A 22,083-nucleotide genomic window follows, 5' to 3' on the forward strand; every position below is an offset into this window, starting at 1 on the left:
TATGAACGAGGTTTCCATAGGGAGCCACACATAACACAACCATACCTTGAACAGGAAAGCGCCATTGTAACATATTTGGGGTTATAGGCCTATTTACAATCTTTTTTTTTTTTTTTTTTTGCTTTTTAGTATGGCATCTGCAGCATATGGAGTTCCCAGGCTAGGGGTCGAACCAGAACTACAGCTGCCGGCCTACACCACAGCCACAGCAGTGCAGGATCCAAGCCGAGTCTGCGACCTACAGCACAGCTCACCGCAACGCCAGATCCCAGACCATTGAGGGAGGCCAGGGATCGAACCCGCATCCCCACAGATACTAGTCGGATTGGTTTCTGCTGTGCCACAACAGGAACTCCTTACAATCTATTTTTAAAACTGCCAGTTGCCACCTTATAATGAAGTCAACTTGTGGACCCTAATCAGTCTTTAGATGAATGACTTCGAAGGCAACAGAAAACATCAGAGCACCTGACTCAGGAAGGGGTAAAGACACAGGCTGCGTGTTTAGGCTCCTTTCAGTATAACAGCCAGAACGGTTCCAGGTTAAAACCCAAATCACTCTCCTAGAACCCTGGATTCCGTCTATCGATTATGAAGGGATAATCGATCTCAGTGTAAAATCCAAAGTCCTTCCGAAAGCCTGCAGAGCCCACCATGACCCACCCCACCCACTTGGAGCTCAGTCCTATTCACTCCTTATTCACCCTGGGCCTCTGGACATCACCTCTGTTCCTGGAACACATCAGGCACAGTCCTGTAACTGCTCTTCCCTCTGTCGGGGATGCTCTTCCCCTGGATATCTACATCCTGGCCCCCTCACCCTCAATGTCATCGTCTCAGGAAGGCCTTGGCTGACCCCTCAATTTAACGATCAGAACCCCCCTCACCGCCAGGATTTCCTATTTCCCTTCCTACTTTTTTTTTTCCATAGAACTTATGACCTAATATATAAATTAAAATTATATATAATACGGAGGCATATATTTCATAAATATATTACTTACAGTTTCTTTGGTTTATTATTGCTCTATATTTAGAAACACCATAAGAACCAGAATTTCGTTCACTACAATATCTAACACTTAGAATCCGGTAAATACTCAATAAGTATGCATTTAATCATGCGTGTGCATGCATGTGTGCATGGTGGGTGTGTCTGTATGCATGTGCTGGACTGTGATATAAAATATATTTCTTCATCATATGAGTCACATTCCAAAAGGCTGTATTAATACTTGCCAGGAGCACACTTGGGATATCTCTGGGGTTACTTAACATCAGGACTGAAATGTGAGTGCAGGACAGACACCCAGTAGATCTTCCAGACAGGTGCCTGGAACAAACGGGGCCAGGGGTAATTGCTATGTGAAGTGTGTGGTGGGGGAGGGAGGGTTGTTCCCTCGGGGATACCATGAAGGCACAATACACTGGCAAGAGGAAATAGGCAGAGTCACAAAATCAAACAGTTTTCAAGACCCTCAGAGGTGATCTGGTCACACCTAATAATTCTAGAGAGGAGCATCCAAAAGTTATGAAATGATAACGTAATTGGTCCCAGACCGTAGGAGAAACAAATGCTGAGATAGAACTAGCACAGACCTGGGTCACAGGACTCCTTGGCCAAGGATCTTTACACATGAAAATGACAAGCAGGACTCTGCTCTCCAAAAGCCTTCTTCTGCCTGTTCTCCTTTCTTTGTAAATAACCTGAAGTTTTTCTCCAATGAGGTGCAAGTCATGGATTCTACTCCAGCCTTCACAATTTGCAGGGCTCTCTACTTTAAAAACAAAGGGCTGCTAATGATCACTCTTTCTCATAAATCAAAGCTTTAAAAATTCCTTGCCATAGCAACCAGGAGTGGTGGAATCATCTGCTCTTCTTCCCTGAATTTCTAATAAAACAATTCCAACTTACACCAGGCTCAGGGGTGTTAAAGTCGGTGGAGAATCAAAACCCTCAGCTCTCGCTGTCCTACTTTTCATTAGAGCTAAAGAATCTGTCCATTTTTGAGCAAATGGCTCACAACCGTAAAACAAAATGCTTCAAACCATAAAGCACTAACAAGTGAAACCAACACATCAGTAAAAGCTGTTGGTCACCTTAACTTGGAAGGAATGAAGAAACATTTTTGTTGTTGTTGTTCAGGGAGTGAATACTGTTACAGAATGAATGGATCCACTAACTGTTTAGTTCTCAACTAGACTATAATAAGTCTTTTGACTGGGGAGAGGCCAGGTTTCTTAGAACTCTCAGTATTTCTGTGATGACCTTAGCCATAAGGGCTGGGGACATTCATGGCATATCCGTGGCAGACACTCTTGCTTCTTCCTTCACAGAAACTTATTCCATGCAGATGTCCTCACTTTTCCAGGAGAAGCTCACCCCTTCCCCGCTCCAGGAAGGAGGTCATGATTGGACTGTGGGTACTATGGGAATCCCATTCTTGCCAGTGATTGGTTCACATATGAACATGTGACAAAACTGTGACCAATGAGAGAAGGGGTAATCGGCTGGAGAGAAGGATGTTTCTGAGAAAGGTGTTTTCACTTTCCACCAAGCCAGAGGGAGAGATTATCCCCTTCCTCTTTCTAAACGTGATGCCAGGGACTGCCGTTGTCATCTTAACTCCAAAAGGTGAGCGAGATTGAGGACAAAGCCCATCCACCAAGACGGAGAGCCAAAGGAACTGCAGAGGAGCAAACAGAGTCAGATCCCACAGTATTCCGCTGCGTCCCTGTCTCCCACTTCTCTGGTAGTTTTCTGCAGTGAAGCATCCTAACCCATGCAATACTTGCACCCTGGAATGTTCTAGTCCAGAAGTGAGGAGGTGTGAATGCGTTAGGCACGTTGGTGTCCGCATGAGAAAAATTACATGAAGAGCATGTCCCAGGGACAGTGTTGGGAAAAGCTCAGCCTTGGACATTAGAAAGTGGGACGACCAAGGTATAAAATCCACACCTGGGGTGAGATGTGAGGGAAGCTGCAGAGGCCAGCAAGAGGCACAATACCTTGCCCACGCTGTCACAGGGGACCCAGGGCAGCCAGATTTCCCAAGGGAGGACCCAGAACAACAAAACCGCGGCAGCCAATACCCACTTCCTCCCTAGGTGCCGAGAAAATACTGCAAATGGGACCTTTAGGAACAAGTGAAGAAAGACACTTCAGCACTTGCTTTGCCTTTACATTCCCGCGAATGGGAAATTATTTGGATTTTGTGGGGGTACCCGCCTTAGTTGTCCCACGGGGAGAATGAAAGAGGACAGGCCATGAAAAGGCTGAAGGGGAGCCAGTCATTCTGTAAGCTCAAACAAGCCCCTGATGAGTGAAGCCTGCCCATGAAAGCAGCCACGCAGGGACTCCGTTCCCCAAGGATGCCAGTCTCTGTTCCCATTAGCTCCCACCACAGCCAGGTCTTCCTCCAACCACCAGGAAGTCTGTCTTGCTCTCAGAACCTCTAAACTCGTGGGGAAGGGAAGATGTCTCCAATAACCTGGCATTCAAAACCAGCGGGTCTTTTGAAAATGCTTATTGATTGGATTCATTGTAGTGAACCACACGTGGCTCTAGAACATTTCATATTTGCAATATTCATATTTTAGATCTGATCTGATCAGATGCATTTTCCTTTACCTGTTCAGGGTAACAGTAAACACTATCAGAACATCTGAGACAGCGGTACCAGTGTAATATTTTCATCTAACAAAGTATTTACAGTCTAATACTGTGATGTGACGTGATCAAAGGGTGTCTGCTCTTTGATTAGAAACAGCAAAAGAGCCGGCAGATGATACTCTTGGAAACATTGGCACATGCATCCAGCTAGTGGGGGCATGGGAGGGAGGAACAGCAGTTTCCCTGCACTGAGAACACTCGGCAGCAGCACCACACACACAGTGGGAAACTTGGTCCCTGGATGACTCACGTTCCACTTGGAGGGCATGAGAGGTGCCCAGGGCCTGAAAAGCTGCATAAAAATCGAATTAACTAGTCACGAGAAATGCATTAATTGCTTTGTCCAGCATCAGCAGAGACCTGCTGCTGTCCCTCATTTTTCAGCCAGAGGAGAAAGGATACCATGGCCTTCAGGGGACACCGGGGAAGGAGGCCTCCGTCTAGCGCAGGCGGAGCTGACCTTGAGAACCAGCCACTGAGAACACGTCTCTGTCATTGCGGAACCTTCTCAGGAGACTGGAGGTGGGCATCAGAAAAAAAGATGAACGTGCAAATAAAAATGGGAAGAGGCAGGGTACTTCCATGTGTTGATCAAGATGTCAGTGAAAGAGCTCCCATCATGGCTCAGTGGAAACGCATCTGACTAGCCTCCATGAGGACGAAGGTTCGATCCTTGGGCTCACTCAGTGGGTTAAGGATCCGGTGTTGCTGTGAGCTGTAGTGCAGGTTGCAGATGAGGCTCAGAACTGGCCTTGCTGTAACTGTGGTGTGGGCCGGCAGCTACAGCTCCAGTTCGACTGCTAGCCTGGGAACCTCCATATGCCTCGGGTGTGGCCCTAAAAAATAAAAAAGACAAAAAAAAAAAGATGTCACTGAACACGGAGTGAACGCCTCCTGTCTGATTACAAGGCATGCTATTTGAGAAGGACTTGATCTCTGAGTTTTTCACAGCCTTTCCACCTTCTCACGCCTACTCTGTCCATTTTGGGGGCCACTTTCATTTTATTTTTTTTAGTTTATTTTATTGAAGTATAATGAGTTACAGTGTCGTGTTAATTTCTGCTGTACAGCACAGTGATTTAGTTATGTACAAATATATGTGTGTCCTTTCTCATATTCTTTTCCATCAGTTTATCAGAGGATGTTGACTACAGTTCCCTGTGCTAAACAGTAGGACCTTGTTGTTTAACCGTCCTGTATATAACAGTTTGCATCTGCCAACCCCAAACTCCCAATCCATCTCTCCCTTCCCCCCTTCCCCCTTGGCAACCACAAGTCTTTGCATCTGTCTGTGAGTCTGCTTCTGTTTCATAGATAAGTTCATTTGGCCTCTTTTAAATAACAGGTTTATGGAGATATCATTCCCACATCCCTCAATTTCTCTCTTTAAATGTGTACAATGCAATGACTTTTAGTGTCATCACACACAGGTGCAAGCATTACCACAATCAATTTTAAAACAATTTCATCACACACACACACCCCCCACAAGAAGCCATTAGCAATCGCTCCAGTTTCCCTCCAAACCTCCCAGGCCTGAGGAAATAACAAATCTACTTTCTGTCTCTAGGATTTGTCTATTCAGGATACTTCCCTCAAATGAAACGGTACAATATGTGGTCTCCTGTAGTTGATTTCCTTCACTTAGCATGGTATTTTCAAGGTGTGTCCTTATTGTAACACGTATGCTTTATCCCTTTTTTAGAAATTTCTCTCTAGACCTCCCCGTTGAACTCTAGCTTTCCTACTGATGTTCCTTGAGTGTCGACTATTCACTCCTGCAAAGTGCCCATGAGCTACAAAGCAAGCTGCAGTCAAAGTCCCGGTTTAGAAAAGTCCGTGTAATTTTGCTGGGTCTGCTAGTGCAACTAGGTGCAAATAATCTATATTATCAGTTTTTTTAAAAAGCACTAATTTCCCTAAAATCATTAGAGACAGGCAGCTAATGTAAAACAGGGATGGAGGAGTTCCCGTCGTGGCGCAGTGGTTAACGAATCCGACTAGGAACCATGAGGTTGTGGGTTCGGTCCCTGCCCTTGCTCAGTGGGTTAAGGATCCGGCATTGCCATGAGCTGTGGTGTAGGTTGCAGACCGGCTCGGATCCCGCGTTGCTGTGGCTCTGGCGTAGGCCGGTGGCTACAGCTCCGATTCAACCCCTAGCCTGGGAACCTCCATATGCCGTGGGAGCGGCCCAAGAAATAGCAGCAACAACAACAACAACAAAAGACAAAAAAAAAAAAAAAAACAGGGATGGAGTTGACATCGCTTATAGAACTGATCTACATGCAAGAGATAAAGGAGGGGCTACAGCAGCATTCCCGCGACGGAGTACTTGGGGTACTGACATAGTCACTTACTTAACAACTAGTTATTGAGTGCCCACGGCGTGCACTGTTCTAGGCACTGGGGATTGGCTGAACAAAACAGACAAAAATATCCACCTTCATGGAGCATGTATTTGAGTGATACATAATAAGATCATTTGAAGAAAACAAAGCAAGGGAATCATAAGCAAGGAATTCAAAATCATGGTTTACTGTTGGAGGGACAGAATCAAAGAAATTGGGGGAAGGAAGGGAGAAGAGAATCCAGGAAGATGCAAGGGGACAAGGTGTCCCTGGATGGGGTGGTAGCTTTTCCCACGAGAGTTATGTTGCTCTGCTTTGTAACTTGCGTGTCTGTTACAGATATGCATTTGCATACATTGATTATTATATCAAACTTGATTTACAAACAAGCCCCTCCTCTGGATGGGAAAGTACAAACAATGGTTTGCCTTTAGATGAGCGATCTGTCCGGGCTAATTTAAAATTTCTATGGGAATGTGGGATACACAGCAGTGTCTGCCAGTGAGTGGAGAAATTCTAAACTGGTGGGGTTGCCCTTAAGGGTCTTGAAAAGCTGTCGAAGGAAAGCAAAGTAATATATTTAGGAGAGATTTTTTTTTTCCCAGTTGTATTAGATTATCATGAACTCTTAGTGATCATGTGTCATCCAGGAAATAAATCTAAGAGCATCTATTAGAATGGGAACCTCATGAATCCAACTGATTCATTCATTCATTTTTATGTTTTACTCCCCAATTTCCAACTTTCAAGTTTCTTCTACAGACAAGTTCCCATTTGGTTCTCACAACAAGTATTATTAGCCCATTTTTTTGGATGAGAAAATGGAAATTCAGAGAGGCCCAAGATAACACAGCCGGTGGTGCTGGTGTTTGGGCTGGATCCCCAATTTCCTAACACATGTTACATAACGTATTACCCTTGAAATCCAGGGTTCAAATAAACTCACATTTATTTACCAAAGCCAAGAATGGATGTTAGAAACCAGTTTCAGAGAGTTACATTTAAAGCAATAAAAAGAAATACGAGTCCCACTCTGGGGGCAGAAAATGGATGGAACTCATTACTATAAGAAGAAGCACAAGTTAAAACGACACATGCTCTCAGCAACATGTTTACATGAATTCCTGAATGACAGATTTACACTCAGCTATTTGTGAAAATAAGATATCTGCAGGGCATCTCTTCCCTGAAAGACTGCTGTGCATTTTTACAAAACACCCCTTAATGCTATTCTTGGGGTCAAACTGTAGAAGCAAATCAGGACTGTGGCAATTACTATGTTCTTGTGACAAATTACATTGTCTAGTTTTAAATTATGTCTTCTGTTCATAATTGCCTAGGATTTGCGGTGGTTATGCTCCTAATCTTAATCTGATATTATTTCAAGAGAGTTTACAAAGCCCCTGTCAATTGCATTTTCCTCTGAGGAAGAACTCATATTTGATCCAAAAAAATAAAGCACGTGGGTTAGTTCAGCTGCTTAAAACAAGCACAGGGCTCTCACGTGGACAAAGTTCAGCCCTCGGGCATATTACCATCACATGGAAGGAACAACCTCTGTGTCTAGGTCACTGACAGTACCTTCACCCCTGGATATTGATCATGAGGGCGATATCCAGAGGACACCTGGCTTCAACGAGCCAGGCCCCCAGAGAGCCAGTATGCTCTCTGCATGTGAAAGTCAGCAAAATAGTACTATTTACCCAATAAACACAGCTTTATGGTCCCCCTGTCTGCAGGGACAAACACTGTAAAACAAAATGGCTAATTTTTCCATCATAAAATGAATTTGAATGAGTAACAAATCAATATTAGGCAGCCAAATTATGTGTATTAATACCTACACAGCATTAGCACAATCCCAAGTGAATGTCTTCATTACTAAAAGTAATGCTAGGCTTGACTTTTCATTTCCCTTGAAATTAACTTGCACATTTGGTCGGAAATGACTTTTGCTTGAAACCCAATCCACTTCTGCTTTCTGTGTCTACACAGAGACACAAACAGACATCTATCATGCATGGACGTGTGTGTATACATCTACGCATAATCATGGCAAGAAGCTTCGGGTCAAGAGGAAATGTGTTCCTTGTTCTCTCAGCTTCAGTTCCCAACTTCACACAATCATAGCACTGCAGGCTTTCTTTGCAAAGAGGGGTGTACCAAAAACTCACGAAAACTCACGAGAAAATATGGAAAGTCTAGAATTATAGTGAAGTAAAAAACCAAAATAAACCCCCCAAAGCACAAAGCCTATACAAACAAGAATGTGATGAAAAGCCCAACCTGTCCCCCGCTACAGTATTTCATTTCAAAATCACTGTAGACACCCAGAAAAACTGAGACACCTCTCAATGTCTGAGACTAAAACAAAACAGGGACTTGAGAATCAGGGCTGAATTGGGCCTCAACAGAGGGAGGCTAACTTTCTGGCGTGGCACGTGGACAGGATGGCAACCATGAGAGCCACGGGGCAGTCAATCAGCAGGTTTTGTCCTGTGATAAAGGCTACCGCATTCTCACTGGAGTCCTCAGACCAGTGCTGTCCAATCCAAATATAATGGGAGCCAGAGACGCAATTTTAAATATCCTACATTAAACATTTTAAAATAAACAGATGGGGAGTTCCCATTGTGGCTCAGCAGAAACGAATCCGACTAGTATCCATGAGGTCATGGGTTCGATCCCTGACCCCGCTCAGTGGGTTAAGGACCCGGTGTTGCCGTGAGCTGCAGTGTAGGTCACACACTCGGCTTGGAGCCACAGCTGTAGCTCTCATTTGACCCTTAGCCTGGGAACTTCCATATGCCACAGGTGCAGCCCCCAAAAGCAAAAAATTAAAATTAAATAAATAGATGTAATTAATTTTTAAAATATATTTTCTTTAGCCTCATATCCCAAAAAAAGAGATCATTTCAATATATAATCGATACAACAAAGTTATCCGTGAGACATTTTACATGATTTTCGGGTTTTGTACTACGTCTTCAGACTCTGGTGTGCATGTTACCTTGCAGCACATCTCCGACTGACCCCATTTCAAGGGCTAAATAGCCCAAAGTGCTACCAAATTGGACAGTGCAGGTCTCGGGGTTGAGAATCAGACCTTCACCGGTCAGTGGTGCAGCCCGAACACTTGATGCTGCAAAAGACGTACCCTCCAAACCATGCTCCCTGCTTCCTGCTAACGTGTTGTCCTAAAATTGATCTCCCTCAAGTTTGGTTCTTGGAAGCAAAATTTAAGAATATGCACTTTATCTTGACAGAGTGGCATCATGTGAAAGAATTAGGAAGTGCTGGTCTCATTTCCTTGAAGAAGACAGTGGTTGGGCAGGACCAAGGGTACAGAGGACAGTGAAGGGGCATGATGAGATCCAGGCACTGGGCGGCTGATGAAAAAAGAATTGCATACACTTATCACCCAAGTGATTCTGTGACTCATCCTGCCCTCAATTTGTGATCTGAGTTATGTCAACAAAAAATAAGCCATGCATGCCACAGGCCTCTGGCTCGTATGGCTTCTGAAGCCTGTGGCCTCAACATCCACCTCTTTCTTGACAGTTGCTTGACACTTTAAAGATACTCTTCACCTTTCCAATTTTTTCTTGCTGTTGTTGTTGCACTTGAGGACTGTAAGAGGAGTTCAAGGAGGAGGGCAGCTTCCTTTTCATGGGAACTGTCATGTTCCTGCATCTTATTTGCATGCATTTCCTCCCAATTAAACGTGCTGCAAATTCCAGACGCTAACTTTATTTTCTAAAAACCAGTGCATTTCCATTGCCCTGTATGAGGGCTTTTTGCAGAAGTAAAATACTTCTAGGCAAAAGGTTTGCTGATGGCCAAGTTGGTAGAAAATCTCTTAAAAAGCACAGCTTAGGTTTCCCACTAGCAACCTCCCTCCACATATTCTCAAGTGTCCTGTTTTCTTTATGATTTGGGAGAGATACTATTAAAAGAACCAAACTTCTTCTGGACATGGGCCTTTTTTCCTCTTTGAGGGTGAAATTACAACTCACTGTGGGTTTATTTCAAAAAGAAGTGGAGTTGCCATTAGGGGAACTATAGACATTTTTTTTAAAAAGTTGGAATCAAACTTCAGGACTAGAAGGGTTTACAAACATTTTAATTACTCTTCTCTTATCATGTTCCAACTGTCATTCCACAGTCTACCTCAACGTTATGAAAAAGTTACTTTAAAAAAAAGCCAGATTGCAAAGTTAGTAAAACACAATACAAATGGCGCAAGGAGCAAACACAAGAATGGGAGAACACCTTATCAAATTTTCTATTCGTAGCTAAATTAATTTTACATTAGGAAGGTCCCTGCCTTAGAACTACAGACCCTGTCTACCAGTGCTACCCAATAGAATGTTCTACAGAATGGTGTTCATAGCCCATTTCGGCATGGTCTGATATCGTAGCCACCAACCATGGGTACCACTGACTACCTGAAATGTTCCCAGTACAACTGAGAAACTGAATTTTTTTTAATTTAAATTTAAAGAGCAGCACGTGGCTAGTGGTTACCATACTGGACAGCACAGCTCTATATAGTTAGGGCAGACACTAGGTCATTTAAGTTTGTGCCTCTGTTGGCACAACAGCCTTGAATTCTACACCCATTTAAAATACGAAGCACTTTCTGACTTCTTTTTTTGAAAATATTAAATAATTAAACAGAACAGCTTATATGAAGCCAGACAGAAAAAAAAAAAGTCTGCAAGAAATTCTCTGAAGATGATGCTACTCTTTTAGGATGAGCCAGGAAGGGGGATGGAGCATGAAATGTGGGTCCTAGACCAGTTCAGCTCTAGCCCCCACCACCACCAGGCTGAGCGGCACTGGGCAAGTCTTGGAGCTCTTTAGACCCTGATTCTCATCCTTACAATGTTGGAATCTTCTAAACGACTTCCAAGGCCCCTTCTCAGTCTGCACCTACAGTGACATGTCAAGTCAATCCAGCTTGAAAACAATTCTCAGGTAGAAACTGCTGCATGTGAGGAGTTCCCATTGTGACTCAGCGGTTAACGAACCCAACTAGGATCCCTGAGGATGCGGGTTTGATTCCTGGCCTCGCTCAGTGGGTGAAGGATCCGGTGTTGCCATGAGCTGTGGTGTGTGTAGGCTGTGGACGAGGCTTGGATCCCACCTTGCTGTGGCTGTGATGTAGGCCAGCAGCTACAGCTCCGATTAGACGCCTAGCCTGGGAACTTCCATATGCCACGGACGCAGCCTTAAAAAGCAAAAAAAAAAAAAAAAAAAAAAAAAAAAAAGAAAGAAAGAAAGAAAGAAAAAAAGAAAGGAAATAAATTGCTGCATGCAATCTACCTGAATTTCTTCTGTAACTACAGTTCCTTTATGCTTTCGCTTAAGGTAGAAGCTAAGGAATAGATGTGCTGCTGCCTGAGGATTCAGAATCTTGAGAGTTTAATGAGGTGATAACAGGATTTGCTCTGCTCACACAAACTGACACGCTTCTGATGCCAGTGAAGAAAAGCAACTGTATGCAAAACCGTATCTTTCCCTTTTTGCCTCAGTTTTTTTTTCTTTCATTTAGAAAATCTTCAAACCTTTAGAAAAGTTTCAAGAATTGTACAATGAATGCCTATACACCCTTCACCTGGCAAGACTATTCTCAAGCACAGACACAACACAAGTCCAATTTTTTAGGTGTTTGCTCTGCAGAGTAATGGTTTGGGAACACAGCCTGGTTCATACTGCTCCTGAGAATAAGCTTTGGTCAGACTGAGGAGAGGGTCTGGATAACTACTGGGGGCAACAACATGCAGCTCGAGTATATTACTGTGTTTTCTCTGTTAACCACGCACCTGGATTTCAGTCTTAAACTCCAGAAAACTTGCAAACAGAGATAGAAACAAACCAACCCATTACACGGGAAAAGCATGATCCTTGAAATGAGGCAGACTTTGCTCCAATCCTATCACCTTGAATCCAAGCCCTGTGGCCTCTCTGAACCTATTTCTTTGTTTGCAAAATGGGATACAATGTCCGCCCTAGAAAAGTATTGTGAGAATTACCTGCAATGAAGTCAACAGAATGACTCCGAGCTGCTATGCAGGAGTGTTAGCTGCTTTTACAGTTTGCTAAGCCTTTTCCCAAACAGTATTTCAAGAATGACAACTTTGTGGGATGAATCCTCAAATGTCACTATTGTTCATTTATAACCAAGACAACTGAGGCGGGGAGAGGTTAACGGAAAGAGAGAGGGCACTGGCCTCTCACGAGCAGGTGTGATGGCCAGGTCTGTGGGAAGGGAAGCATCTAGCACCTCTGTTGATACTCACATCGATGCCAGGAAACAGGCTGTCTCATCTGTGGTTTGCAGCGAGGTATTTAAGGCTCAGAGGGGCTAATTCCACTGAAGGTCACATAGCTAGTTGTAGGGTTTGGTTAAGCATGTGGTTGATGTGCCTATGTTAAGGGTTTAAGGGCCTTGGTTAAGAGTTCAAGGGCCTTGGTTAACGGTTTAAGGGTTCTGGCTAAGGATTTAAGGGCTCTGATGGAAGGTTTAAGGGCCTTGATTAAGGGTGGAGGTGTCCTGGCTAAAGGTTTGAATGTGCTGGTGAAAGGTTTAAAGGTCTAGACTGTCTGATTCCAGGTTTAGGGTTTTTCCTAGGACATCTAGTGATGACATTTCAGAAGGTGGAGCCTCGCTCCAGCTCAAGGAGGCAGACTGTTTCTCCAGATCTAGTGGATTCTGGCAGGCCGCTGGCATCTAGCCTCTCTCCTTGACAAAGTGCTCCCCTCCCCAGACCCACCAAGGCCAGTAATGAATGACAGCCTGCACAAGGCGCGGGCGAGATCTCGATTCCAAGAATCTGATCAATGTCACCTCTGACCTGAGGTGATATGACATTGTAAAGAGGGTTATTAATTGAACACCCTTCTTAGCAAATGCCTGTGGGAACTCAGACATTGGATGATTGAAAATAACACTTGAAACTGCTGAGGTGGGAGGTCCTGTCGAGGCTCAGTGGTAACAAACCTGACCAGTATCCACGAGGTTGCAGGTTCGATCCCTGGCCTCGCTCAGTGGGTTAAGGATCCAGTGTGGCCATGAGCTGTGGTGTAGGTCGCAGACATGGCTGGGATCTGGTGTTGCTGTGGCTGCGGTGTAGGCCAGCAGCTGTAGCTCGGATTCGACCCCTAGCCTGGGAACCTCCATATACCACAGGTTCGGCCCTTCAAAGTAATTAATTAACTAACTGCTGAGATAATACTGGGAATGGGCTGAAGGTGGGGGACTCTGACAGGCCAAATGTCGAAGCAAGGCCATGCTGTCATTAGGCCACTCTGCGAAGTCTATATTCGAAGACTGGTCCCCGCCCAAGGTCTTCAAGTAGTAATAAGTGGGGGAAAAGGTAGGCTATTTGCACAAGCAGCTGGTGGATGGCTCTCCCTCGGTGCAGAGCTGAAAAAGTTGTACGGTGATGGCTGGCTGCTATTAATCTCATATTTATCATGAGCTTCCTCTCCCTTTCTCCGTATCTAACTATCTTGTGTCTTGATCAGACCCCAGGGCACAGCCACACGGGTCCCATGGCAGAGCTGACTGCATGTGGGCCCAGCTCATTCCTAACTGGGTTTTCCTCTAGACATGGAAATTTTGTGTGTGTGTGTGTCTTTTTAGGGTCGCACCTGCAGCTCACGGCAACGCCAGATCCTTAACCCCCTGAGCAAGGCCAGGGATCAAACCTGCGTCCTTATGGATACTAGTCAGACTCATTTCTGCTGAGCCACGGCGGGAACTCTGAGACTTTAAATAAACTCTGAAACATGTGAGTGTGTCTTCTCACACCCACCAGCCTGCACCAGAAGCAGAGGTGTCCATCCTGACCCTCTGACCAGAATCCACATAAAAGACAGAACAGCAGGTGCCTTTCCCGTGGAGCAAGTGGAAGGAGGCAGCAAGGTGTTCAGAGGACTTGGAAACCATGAATAGTAAAGTCGAGCAAAGGCAGGCCTTCTGAAAACACCTCTAAGTAGACACCTGACCAAGCAAAAGAGAGAGAGAGGAGGGAGAAAGAAGAAGGAAGGAAGGAAGAAAAAGTCACATGTTTTGAAAATTCAATGACAGGTTTCAGGAGCCATAAAATGCAAATACATTCATAAGAGATAGATGGTGGGTGGCTGATGGCTGGCTGCTATTAATCTTTTATTTATCGTGAGCTTCCTCTCCCTTTCTCCGTATCTAACTATCTTGTATCTTGATCTCCTGGCAGAAAACTCTTTCCCAACCCCTGCAAGATGATACTGCTCACGCCAGCGTTTTCCAATCCCCTTGTCTGGTTATTTTCACAATTGTCTGAAGACAGGAGACCCTGCAGAGCAGCAGAGGGCCCTTGGCAGGACGGACATCAGGCCAAGCCCCAGGTGGCAGCTCAGAGAACACACCGTCCAGCTAAAGCCCACAAGGCCAGCCTCGGAAAATACCTGGGGTTTGTATCCCCCAAACGTTAAACAAATGACGAGGTCATTCAAAGCTCTTTATGGGGTTAGTGGGAGTTGGGAAGAGGCGGAATCTGGTGTTTCAGCAAAAGTACACAAATCACTGGGCCCTTGCCCAACACTGCTCACAAGCTGTGTGCTTAAGAAGAGTCTCCTGACTTCTCAGATCTTATATCGCTGGTGCATGTCAGGTACCAGAAAGGACAATGAAGTCTAACAAGTTAAAGGGAGGTGTGGAATGGTCACGAGAAAAACAGCAAAAAAAACCCAATACTGGAGTTCTCATTGTGGCTCAGTGGTAGTGAATCCCACTAGTATCCATGAGGATGCGGGTTCGATCCCTGGCCACACTCAGTGGGTTAAGGATCCAGTGTTCCGGTGTCGGCCAGCATCTGTAGCTCCAATTTGACCCCTAGCCTGGAAACTTCCATATGCCTCGAATGTGGCCCTAAAAAAGCAAACAAAACAAACAAAAAAACACCAATACTCCTCATCTGAGTGAATGATTTCTCTTAAAGGATTACTTTGTAGCTTTGCGATTTTTAAAAACATTCAGTGTTTTTGAAATTGCAATTTTTGTGCACATGATTGAAGACAAAGGTGATCAAATCCTCCTGCCACTCTAGGTAACTGAAATTGAATTCCCAGAAGTTATCACTAAAACAAAGGTAAAGACATTTGTTGCTTACACATAACTGAAGCTTTCTAAAGTCCAAAGGTCCAGAAGACTTCTCAGTGCGAATGTCTGTTTCAACAGAGATACCCTGTTTCCTCCTATGAGATCCAGACAGTTTCTAATGACATATAGAACCGTTGGCAGCATCATTATAGTTCAATTTTGCCTTCTGCACCTAGGACTGTGGCAGATCTGCATACGACTGGTTGTGACTCACCAATAATGAGTAATGAAAATTTGTATTTATCATTTCTAGGATCCCCACCAGTTTGACAGCAGAAAGTGGCATTACTTACCTGGCCCACATTACTGTTGCATAGACTCTGGAAAAATAAATCCCTCAATCCATTCAGGAACGTTTCCGCCCCCCCCCCCCCATTAAGGTTTCCATGGCTCTATGCATAATACTGATTTTTACCTTTTTCTATTTACATTTTAATTTTAAATCTCCGGGCGAGTTCATTTCTATAATCCAGTGTGTTTTTGTTCTCAAAATCCTCTAACTTCTTATCCCAGGAATCTCTTTAATATTTAATTTTTTACCTTGTTCAGTTACTGGAAAACATCTCATACCTTCTTTATTATTAGAGTTGACTCTTTTCTTCACTCTGTGAAATTATCCATTTGGTGATCACATAACTCATATGCAAAAAAGTTCTTACCCTACCTGTAAAAGCAAACCTCACCCATGATTATTAAGAAGACTATTTTGCAAATCAGGAGTTTCCGTCGTGGCGCAGTGGTTAACGAATCCGACTAGGAACCATGAGGTTGCAGGTTCGGTCCCTGCCCTTGCTCAGTGGGTTAACGATCCGGCGTTGCCGTGAGCTGTGGTGTAGGTTGCAGACGCGGCTCGGATCCCGCGTTGCTGTGGCTCTGGCGTAGGCCGGTGGCTACAGCTCCGATTCAACCCCTAGCCTGGGAACCTCCATATGCCGCGGGAGCGGCCCAAGAAATAGCAACAACAACAACAACAAAAGACAAAAAAAAGAAGACTATTTTGCAAATCAACCATTGTTTATTTCAGAATATAATCAAGTACCACAGGCTAGATTAAAAGCTTAAGGATGGGGGGGGGTTCTTTTTTTTTTTCTGAGTTAAAATAATAAAGGTAATCAAACCTTCCTGCCAATCTCAGTGATTGTGAAATTTAATTACCAGCAGTGATCATTAAAACAAAGGCAAAGCAATTTCTTTTACACATAATTGAATATTCCAGAAGAAAATTTCTAGAGTTCTCAGAAAATGTATTGAAAAATTAATTTTAACCTGATTATTTCATTTGTTGTGTCTCAGCCAGTGATGCAGAATAAATGAGACGCGCCTGAGTGATGTGGTTCAAGAGCAGCAGGTAAGAAAGTGGTCTTAGGAGAATCAGATAACTTTGAGCTTAATGCTGAATAAATTATTCGATTTTTACTCTTTGCTCCAACACATTCAAACCTAAACCTCCCACGGCTATCCCTCTAAGAGAGGTTTAATCCATGGTGTTGGAGTTCACCTCTCCATATGCTGGACACTGCAGAATCCACACTTTCCTTCTTTTTTTTTTTTTTTGTCTTTTGTCATTTTTTGTTGTTGTTGTTGCTATTTCTTGGGCCGATCCCGCGGCATATGGAGGTTCCCAGGCTGGGGGTCTAATCGGAGCTGTAGCCACCAGCCTACGCCAGAGCCACAGCAGCGCGGGATCCGAGCCGCGTCTGCAACCTACACCACAGCTCACGGCAACGCCGGATCGTTAACCCACTGAGCAAGGGCAGGGACCGAACCCGCAACCTCATGGTTCCTGGTCGGATTCGTTAACCACTGCGCCACGACGGGAACTCCCACACTTTCCTTCTTAGTGTTCAATTGCCCAATTATGTCCCAAGGTGTGCAGACCTACACCCTCAAGCCCCCTACTACTTAAATAGAAAGAAAGCCTCCTCCATCTGCTGTGTGTCCGCAGTGAGTGATCTGGCATCTCTGTGCATGAGGCTGCCCATGGGCCTTGTAAGCATAACTGCCCAGGGAAGAGGAACCACCAGGAAAAGGGCCAATAGCCCTAAGAAGGAAGTGGACAACTGGGCTATGACCTTCCTTATCTTCAGGCCTCGCCTACACTATTCCCTCTTCCTGAAATGCCTTTCCCTCTTTCTGCTTTCCGGAAAAAAAAAAAAAAAAAAAATCCCACACATCGCAGCCCAACTCGTATGTCACCCCTACGGACCCTTCCAAACTGAGGTCATTGCTCTCTTCCTTGCACTTTCCTCCACATAATTCATTTCCTGAAAAAGGAACAGAGACTGCTATTTGCTGTCCATCTCTGCTGCTGGATGGGGAGGAAAAGGATCTTGATTCATCTTTCTATTCCAAAGACTTGGAACTGTGCCTGTCACCTCAAAGAAACTTAATGAATGCTGGTTTGATGGAGCACAAATCTCAACACCAAAAGTAACATGCGACGTAAGAGGCAAATTTGATGTGTCGTAGACTGACTTCTGTACCTCACGTCTGAGCCAGTGAGTGCCTTCTTTCTCATTCCTCCAGGGAACACACTTTATTCACACCAAGCACTATCAGGTGCCACGCCCTATGCTGAGCACATTATCTCATTTAATCCCCACCACCTTCTTATGAAATAGTTCCTTGTACTGGCATTCGTCTCATTTATAGATAAGGACCCTGAGGCTTGGAGAAGTTAGGTAGCTCACCCAAGGTTCCCAGCTAGTCAGTGGTGGAGCCAAACTCAAGGACAATAATCTCAGAACTTCAGAGCTAGAAGGAATCCTAAAATTAGCTTCCTCACTTAACCTTCTTGAAGCTGCGGCTTATAACTTACTGCCTGGCACATAGTAGGCCCTCCAAAATGGTGCTTAATAGAATGATGGAGCACCCTAATTCCTCAGACTCTGACCTTTGCCTGGGAGAACCCAGCAGCTGCCACAAACAGGCTCTATTCTTTCCTGCCCAACACCTCTCACAGGTGTGAATTGCTTGTGTCATCTGCATTATTCATGATCCACATGGTGGTTAAGGGTGCTTTAAAAAGAGAGCTCCTGGTTCTCCTATTTTCAAGACCAAGTGCCTGATTAATTGATGAATTAGGCAATACAAGTTCATGGCCCAGGTTGATTCGTATTAAATAACATATCCCTGCCCACTTTTAGAATTTCAGCTTTCCAGTGATTTCCCAGTTTCCATTAGGATTTAAAACAGTGGTAATTAAAGCAGAAAAGAGAACCATCAGGAGCATCTCTAGCCTATCTGCAAAGCAATTACCATCGTCTAAAGCTTATGCTGTGCCGCTTCCAACCCATGCATTCTTCCTAAGGCTGAATTAGGTTTTTCAATAAGGTTGCTTAAGCTTAAGGGGCTCTTTCATCAAGATCTGCAAATTCAGAGGCCACAGCATCTGTAATTTATACCACCAGTAAATCCTGTGATGATATTGTCTTCTTGCCCTCTCTCCTTTCGTCTTTCCCTTCATCGCCGCTCCCTCACCAGTTCATTTTCTAGAGAGGGCCATTTTCAGAGAGGGATAACCATATGCTAATCATAAGCCAACATCACTGTATTTTAAATTCAATGGTAGTTAACCAAAATGAATTGAAAAGCAGCAGCAGTGGTTTGGGCGTACTAAAAATAAGCTGTAGCATTTGCTGAGTTCTCAGAATTAAAACCACAGGCGGTCAACTTGTTGCTGCTCTTAATAAGATATGACTGTGCTGCCCCATTCGCTGCTACTACCAGAAACTTCATCTATACCGTACACATAACAACACAAACAACACAGTGCTTTTGATTAGTTGGCAGTGATCAAGAAAGGAAGTGTTATTTCCCTGGAACTAAAACCTGCCAAAAAAGATAAGAGATGGCTTTCAAGTGATCACCTTGTGCCACGTCACAAGTGCACCTTCCCCAAATCACCTTGCATTTATGATTGGATTAGTCACACATCTACAGACATGGCTCCTCAATGCCTGGCTTGCTGTCCAGTGCCTCCAACAAAGTGTTTCTTCCTTTTCATTTAATTTTGTGATTCTCATTTAAAACATACACACAATAGGAATTAATACAATATTAATATATTCAGCATTTCCATTAGGACTTCAAGACCTTCTTGACCCCTGAATCCCATAAACTACACTAAATGCCTTATCAGCTCTCCCTTTAAGGTTTGTCATTAAAGTTTTCAAAGACCAGGGCGGTAGAAGAATTCTACCTAATGCATCATTCTGATTAGAAACCTGTCATACTCAGAATCCAGTGGGTCTGCTTCCATTGATTCCTACTCCTTCAGATTCATTAGCAATTTTTTCTCTTCAATTAGACCCCCTGATCAACCGTAGAAAAGCTGGAAGAAGCCCTCCCTTTGCTCGGTCGCACTTGGAAAAAAAAAAAAAATGTACGCCTGGAAAGTAAAATTACAGGACGTATCCCAAGAGGCCATTGAGGAAAATCACACACACACACGCGCGCACACACACACACACACGCATGTACACTTGCAACCGGGCAAATTATCACAGGCTGGGCTCGACCTCCCTTCCCCTAACTCGCTTCAATCAAAACCAGAAAGACAGACTCCTTTATTACCTCTATCTCAAACCCATGCCCCAAGCGTGTGTCTCCGCAGAGCTAATTTCTGAAACAAACAAAGAAAATCAAGTCTGCGAGGAGCGAGGGTTGGTTCCCCTGCGCCTTGAATTTGGGCATCCAGCGGGGAGGGCACCGCACCGCCAGCGGGTCGGGGCTCCCGGCGTCACCCTAACCTTCTCCGCCTCATCAGCCCAGGTTCCCGCGGCGCCAGAAAGTGCGCGCCCGCCCTGCTCGCTTCGAGCCCCTCGCCTGCTGCTCCCCGAATCCCCAGGACCCCCGCGTCTGCACACGAAGGGCGCCCCCACTCTCCCACCTCGGCGCTGTCAGAGGCGCTGAGAGGCAGGGGGCACCGAGGGGGCTGGCGAGCCAAACAAGTGTCACACCGGCCGGCCGGCCGGCCGCCCTCCGGGAGAGCGGGCAGGACGGCCACAGGTAGGCTCTCTCCATCCCAGGGTGCGGGGCGAGGGCAGGGGGCGAGAGACCCCGCAGGGCAGCCGAGCCCGACGGGCTGGAACTCACCGGAGGACACCGAGGAGCCGGACAGGCTGGAGTTGCTGGACGCTGCCATCTCCGCGCGCCCCGCGCGTGGCTGCTGGCTCAGCGCTGGTGCGGACGCCGCCGCCGCTGCCCTGGGCCGGCCGCTCGCAGGCTCCGCGGCCCCCAGCCCATGGCAAAGTCCTGGGGACGCGCAGAGAGCACCAGCCTCCGGACTCTGCCTGCACTTCCTGCTCCGCCAGATGACGCGCTGCTGCCGCCGCTATTTATTTGTGGTTTCCGTCCCTCTCGGCGCCCTCGCACGCTTTTCTCCGGGTGTCGGGGGGAGGTGGGAGCGGAGGGAGGCCGAGGGGCGGCCGGAGGGGCCGGATCGTGCCTCCAGCCGAGCCCCGGCTGCGGTCCGCGCTCCCCCGCGCGCGCGGCTGGGAACCCGGCGCCCGGGCCGCCCCGCCAGCTCCCCGCACCCTCCCCCGGGCTCCCGCCTCCCCGGCGGCACTTCGAGCTGCCCGGGCAAAGGCGGCGGGAGACAGACAGACAGAGCGACCTCCCCCTTCTCCCTCCGCCCCAACTCCGCTCGCGCGCACACAAAGGAAGGAGAGGAGACGCGGGAGCTCGGGGGGCTGGTTCAGCTGCCGCGGGCTTGACAGCTCCTGCGACGGGGGCTGGAGGGGGAGGCTGTGGACTGCAGGGCGGGGGGGACCCTGGCCGGGGGAGCCGGACCCCGAGGGCCCGGGGAAGCCGCCGAGCGGCGCGGGGCGAGCGTGGCTGCCGTGCGCAGCGCTGCTCCGAAGGTTTGAGGGCGACCGCGAGTGGGGAGTGGGGGGACGGTGGTGGTGCTGGCGGCGCCCGGCCAGACTAGGGAGCAGCGACACAGCCAGGGTGGGATCCAGAGGGCGAAGGCGGGGTCACTGAGGACGCGGTGTTAGGTAGAAGGGGGCCGGGGCTGCCAGCGCGGCTGTGGGGCGCTCCTTCCACTCCCCTCCAAATTGTCCTTTGTTGCGCTGGAGCTGAGCAGGAAGGTGGTTTCCTAAAATACCCTCCAAACACCCTGCAAGCCAGTCTGGCTGCACTTAAGTACCCCAGCCACGGACGGGGCCTGACGGGTCCACAGGGCTTTTGAGATGGACCTTCAAAGAAATAGAGACGTTCCAGATATGTCATCAGGCCCACACAAAGCCGGGTGTCAAAGAGAAAGAGGTTCTCAGACTGTATCTTGCCAAAGATCCTCACAAAAGACCTAAGACTTGGCAGCAGGTCCAATTGAGCCCTTTCCCGGTAAGGAACTGCTTAGGTGTGTGAGGGAAAGGGACTCCGGCGCAAGGTGTGTCCCTTAGCCCTGTATTTAAAGCTAAATTAATTTCACTGGAAGGAAATATCGTGCCGATTTTTTTTAAGTCTATTTCACGCTCCCAGCAGGGTAATCGGTTCTTTCATTCCTGAAGCCAGAGAAAACTGTGAAATTTGAACAGAAATTGTTAGATCAAAGGAAAGAGCAAACATTAAAGGAATGAAAGTACTCTCATTATGTAGCAAAGTGGAAAGTGTTCGCATTGGGGTAGTTCAATTTTAAAAAACATGGTAAAAAGGACATAGTCAATTTAAAAATTATCAAGAGTGACACAGGAACAGCAGCCATTCCTAGGGGGTCCACCTCAACCAAGCACCTGACACACAGTGAATAATAAATGTTGAATAATCACAATGCGTGCCCGTGTCACATTTTCTAGTATCTTATTTTTTTTAATCCCCTCAAAAACACCATCCTCGAGATGTTCCCAGTAAGATTTTTTTTTTTTCTTTTTTTTAAATGCTGCTTTCTGAATAGTTGAGGCCTCTTGAGC

The 22,083-nt window shown here is 46.1% G+C and overlaps 1 protein-coding gene across 2 annotated transcripts in view; it reads right to left on the reverse strand.

Moving 5' to 3' along the window:
* CHN2 (chimerin 2) overlaps positions 1-20,542 on the reverse strand; it is a 294,785-nt gene extending 274,243 nt beyond the window's left edge. The window contains exon 1 of one of the 2 annotated variants that reach the window (XM_047763711.1): positions 20,267-20,542. In XM_047763711.1, the coding sequence (XP_047619667.1) occupies positions 20,267-20,315 (49 nt within the window). In that variant the 5' untranslated portion in view covers positions 20,316-20,542. The remainder of the gene's footprint in view (positions 1-20,266) is intronic. The other variant, XM_047763712.1, reaches the window with a different exon arrangement.
* Between the last annotated feature and the right edge of the window lie 1,541 nt (positions 20,543-22,083).

Source organism: Phacochoerus africanus, chromosome 16, assembly GCF_016906955.1.
Source record: "Phacochoerus africanus isolate WHEZ1 chromosome 16, ROS_Pafr_v1, whole genome shotgun sequence".
NCBI lineage: Eukaryota > Metazoa > Chordata > Mammalia > Artiodactyla > Suidae > Phacochoerus > Phacochoerus africanus.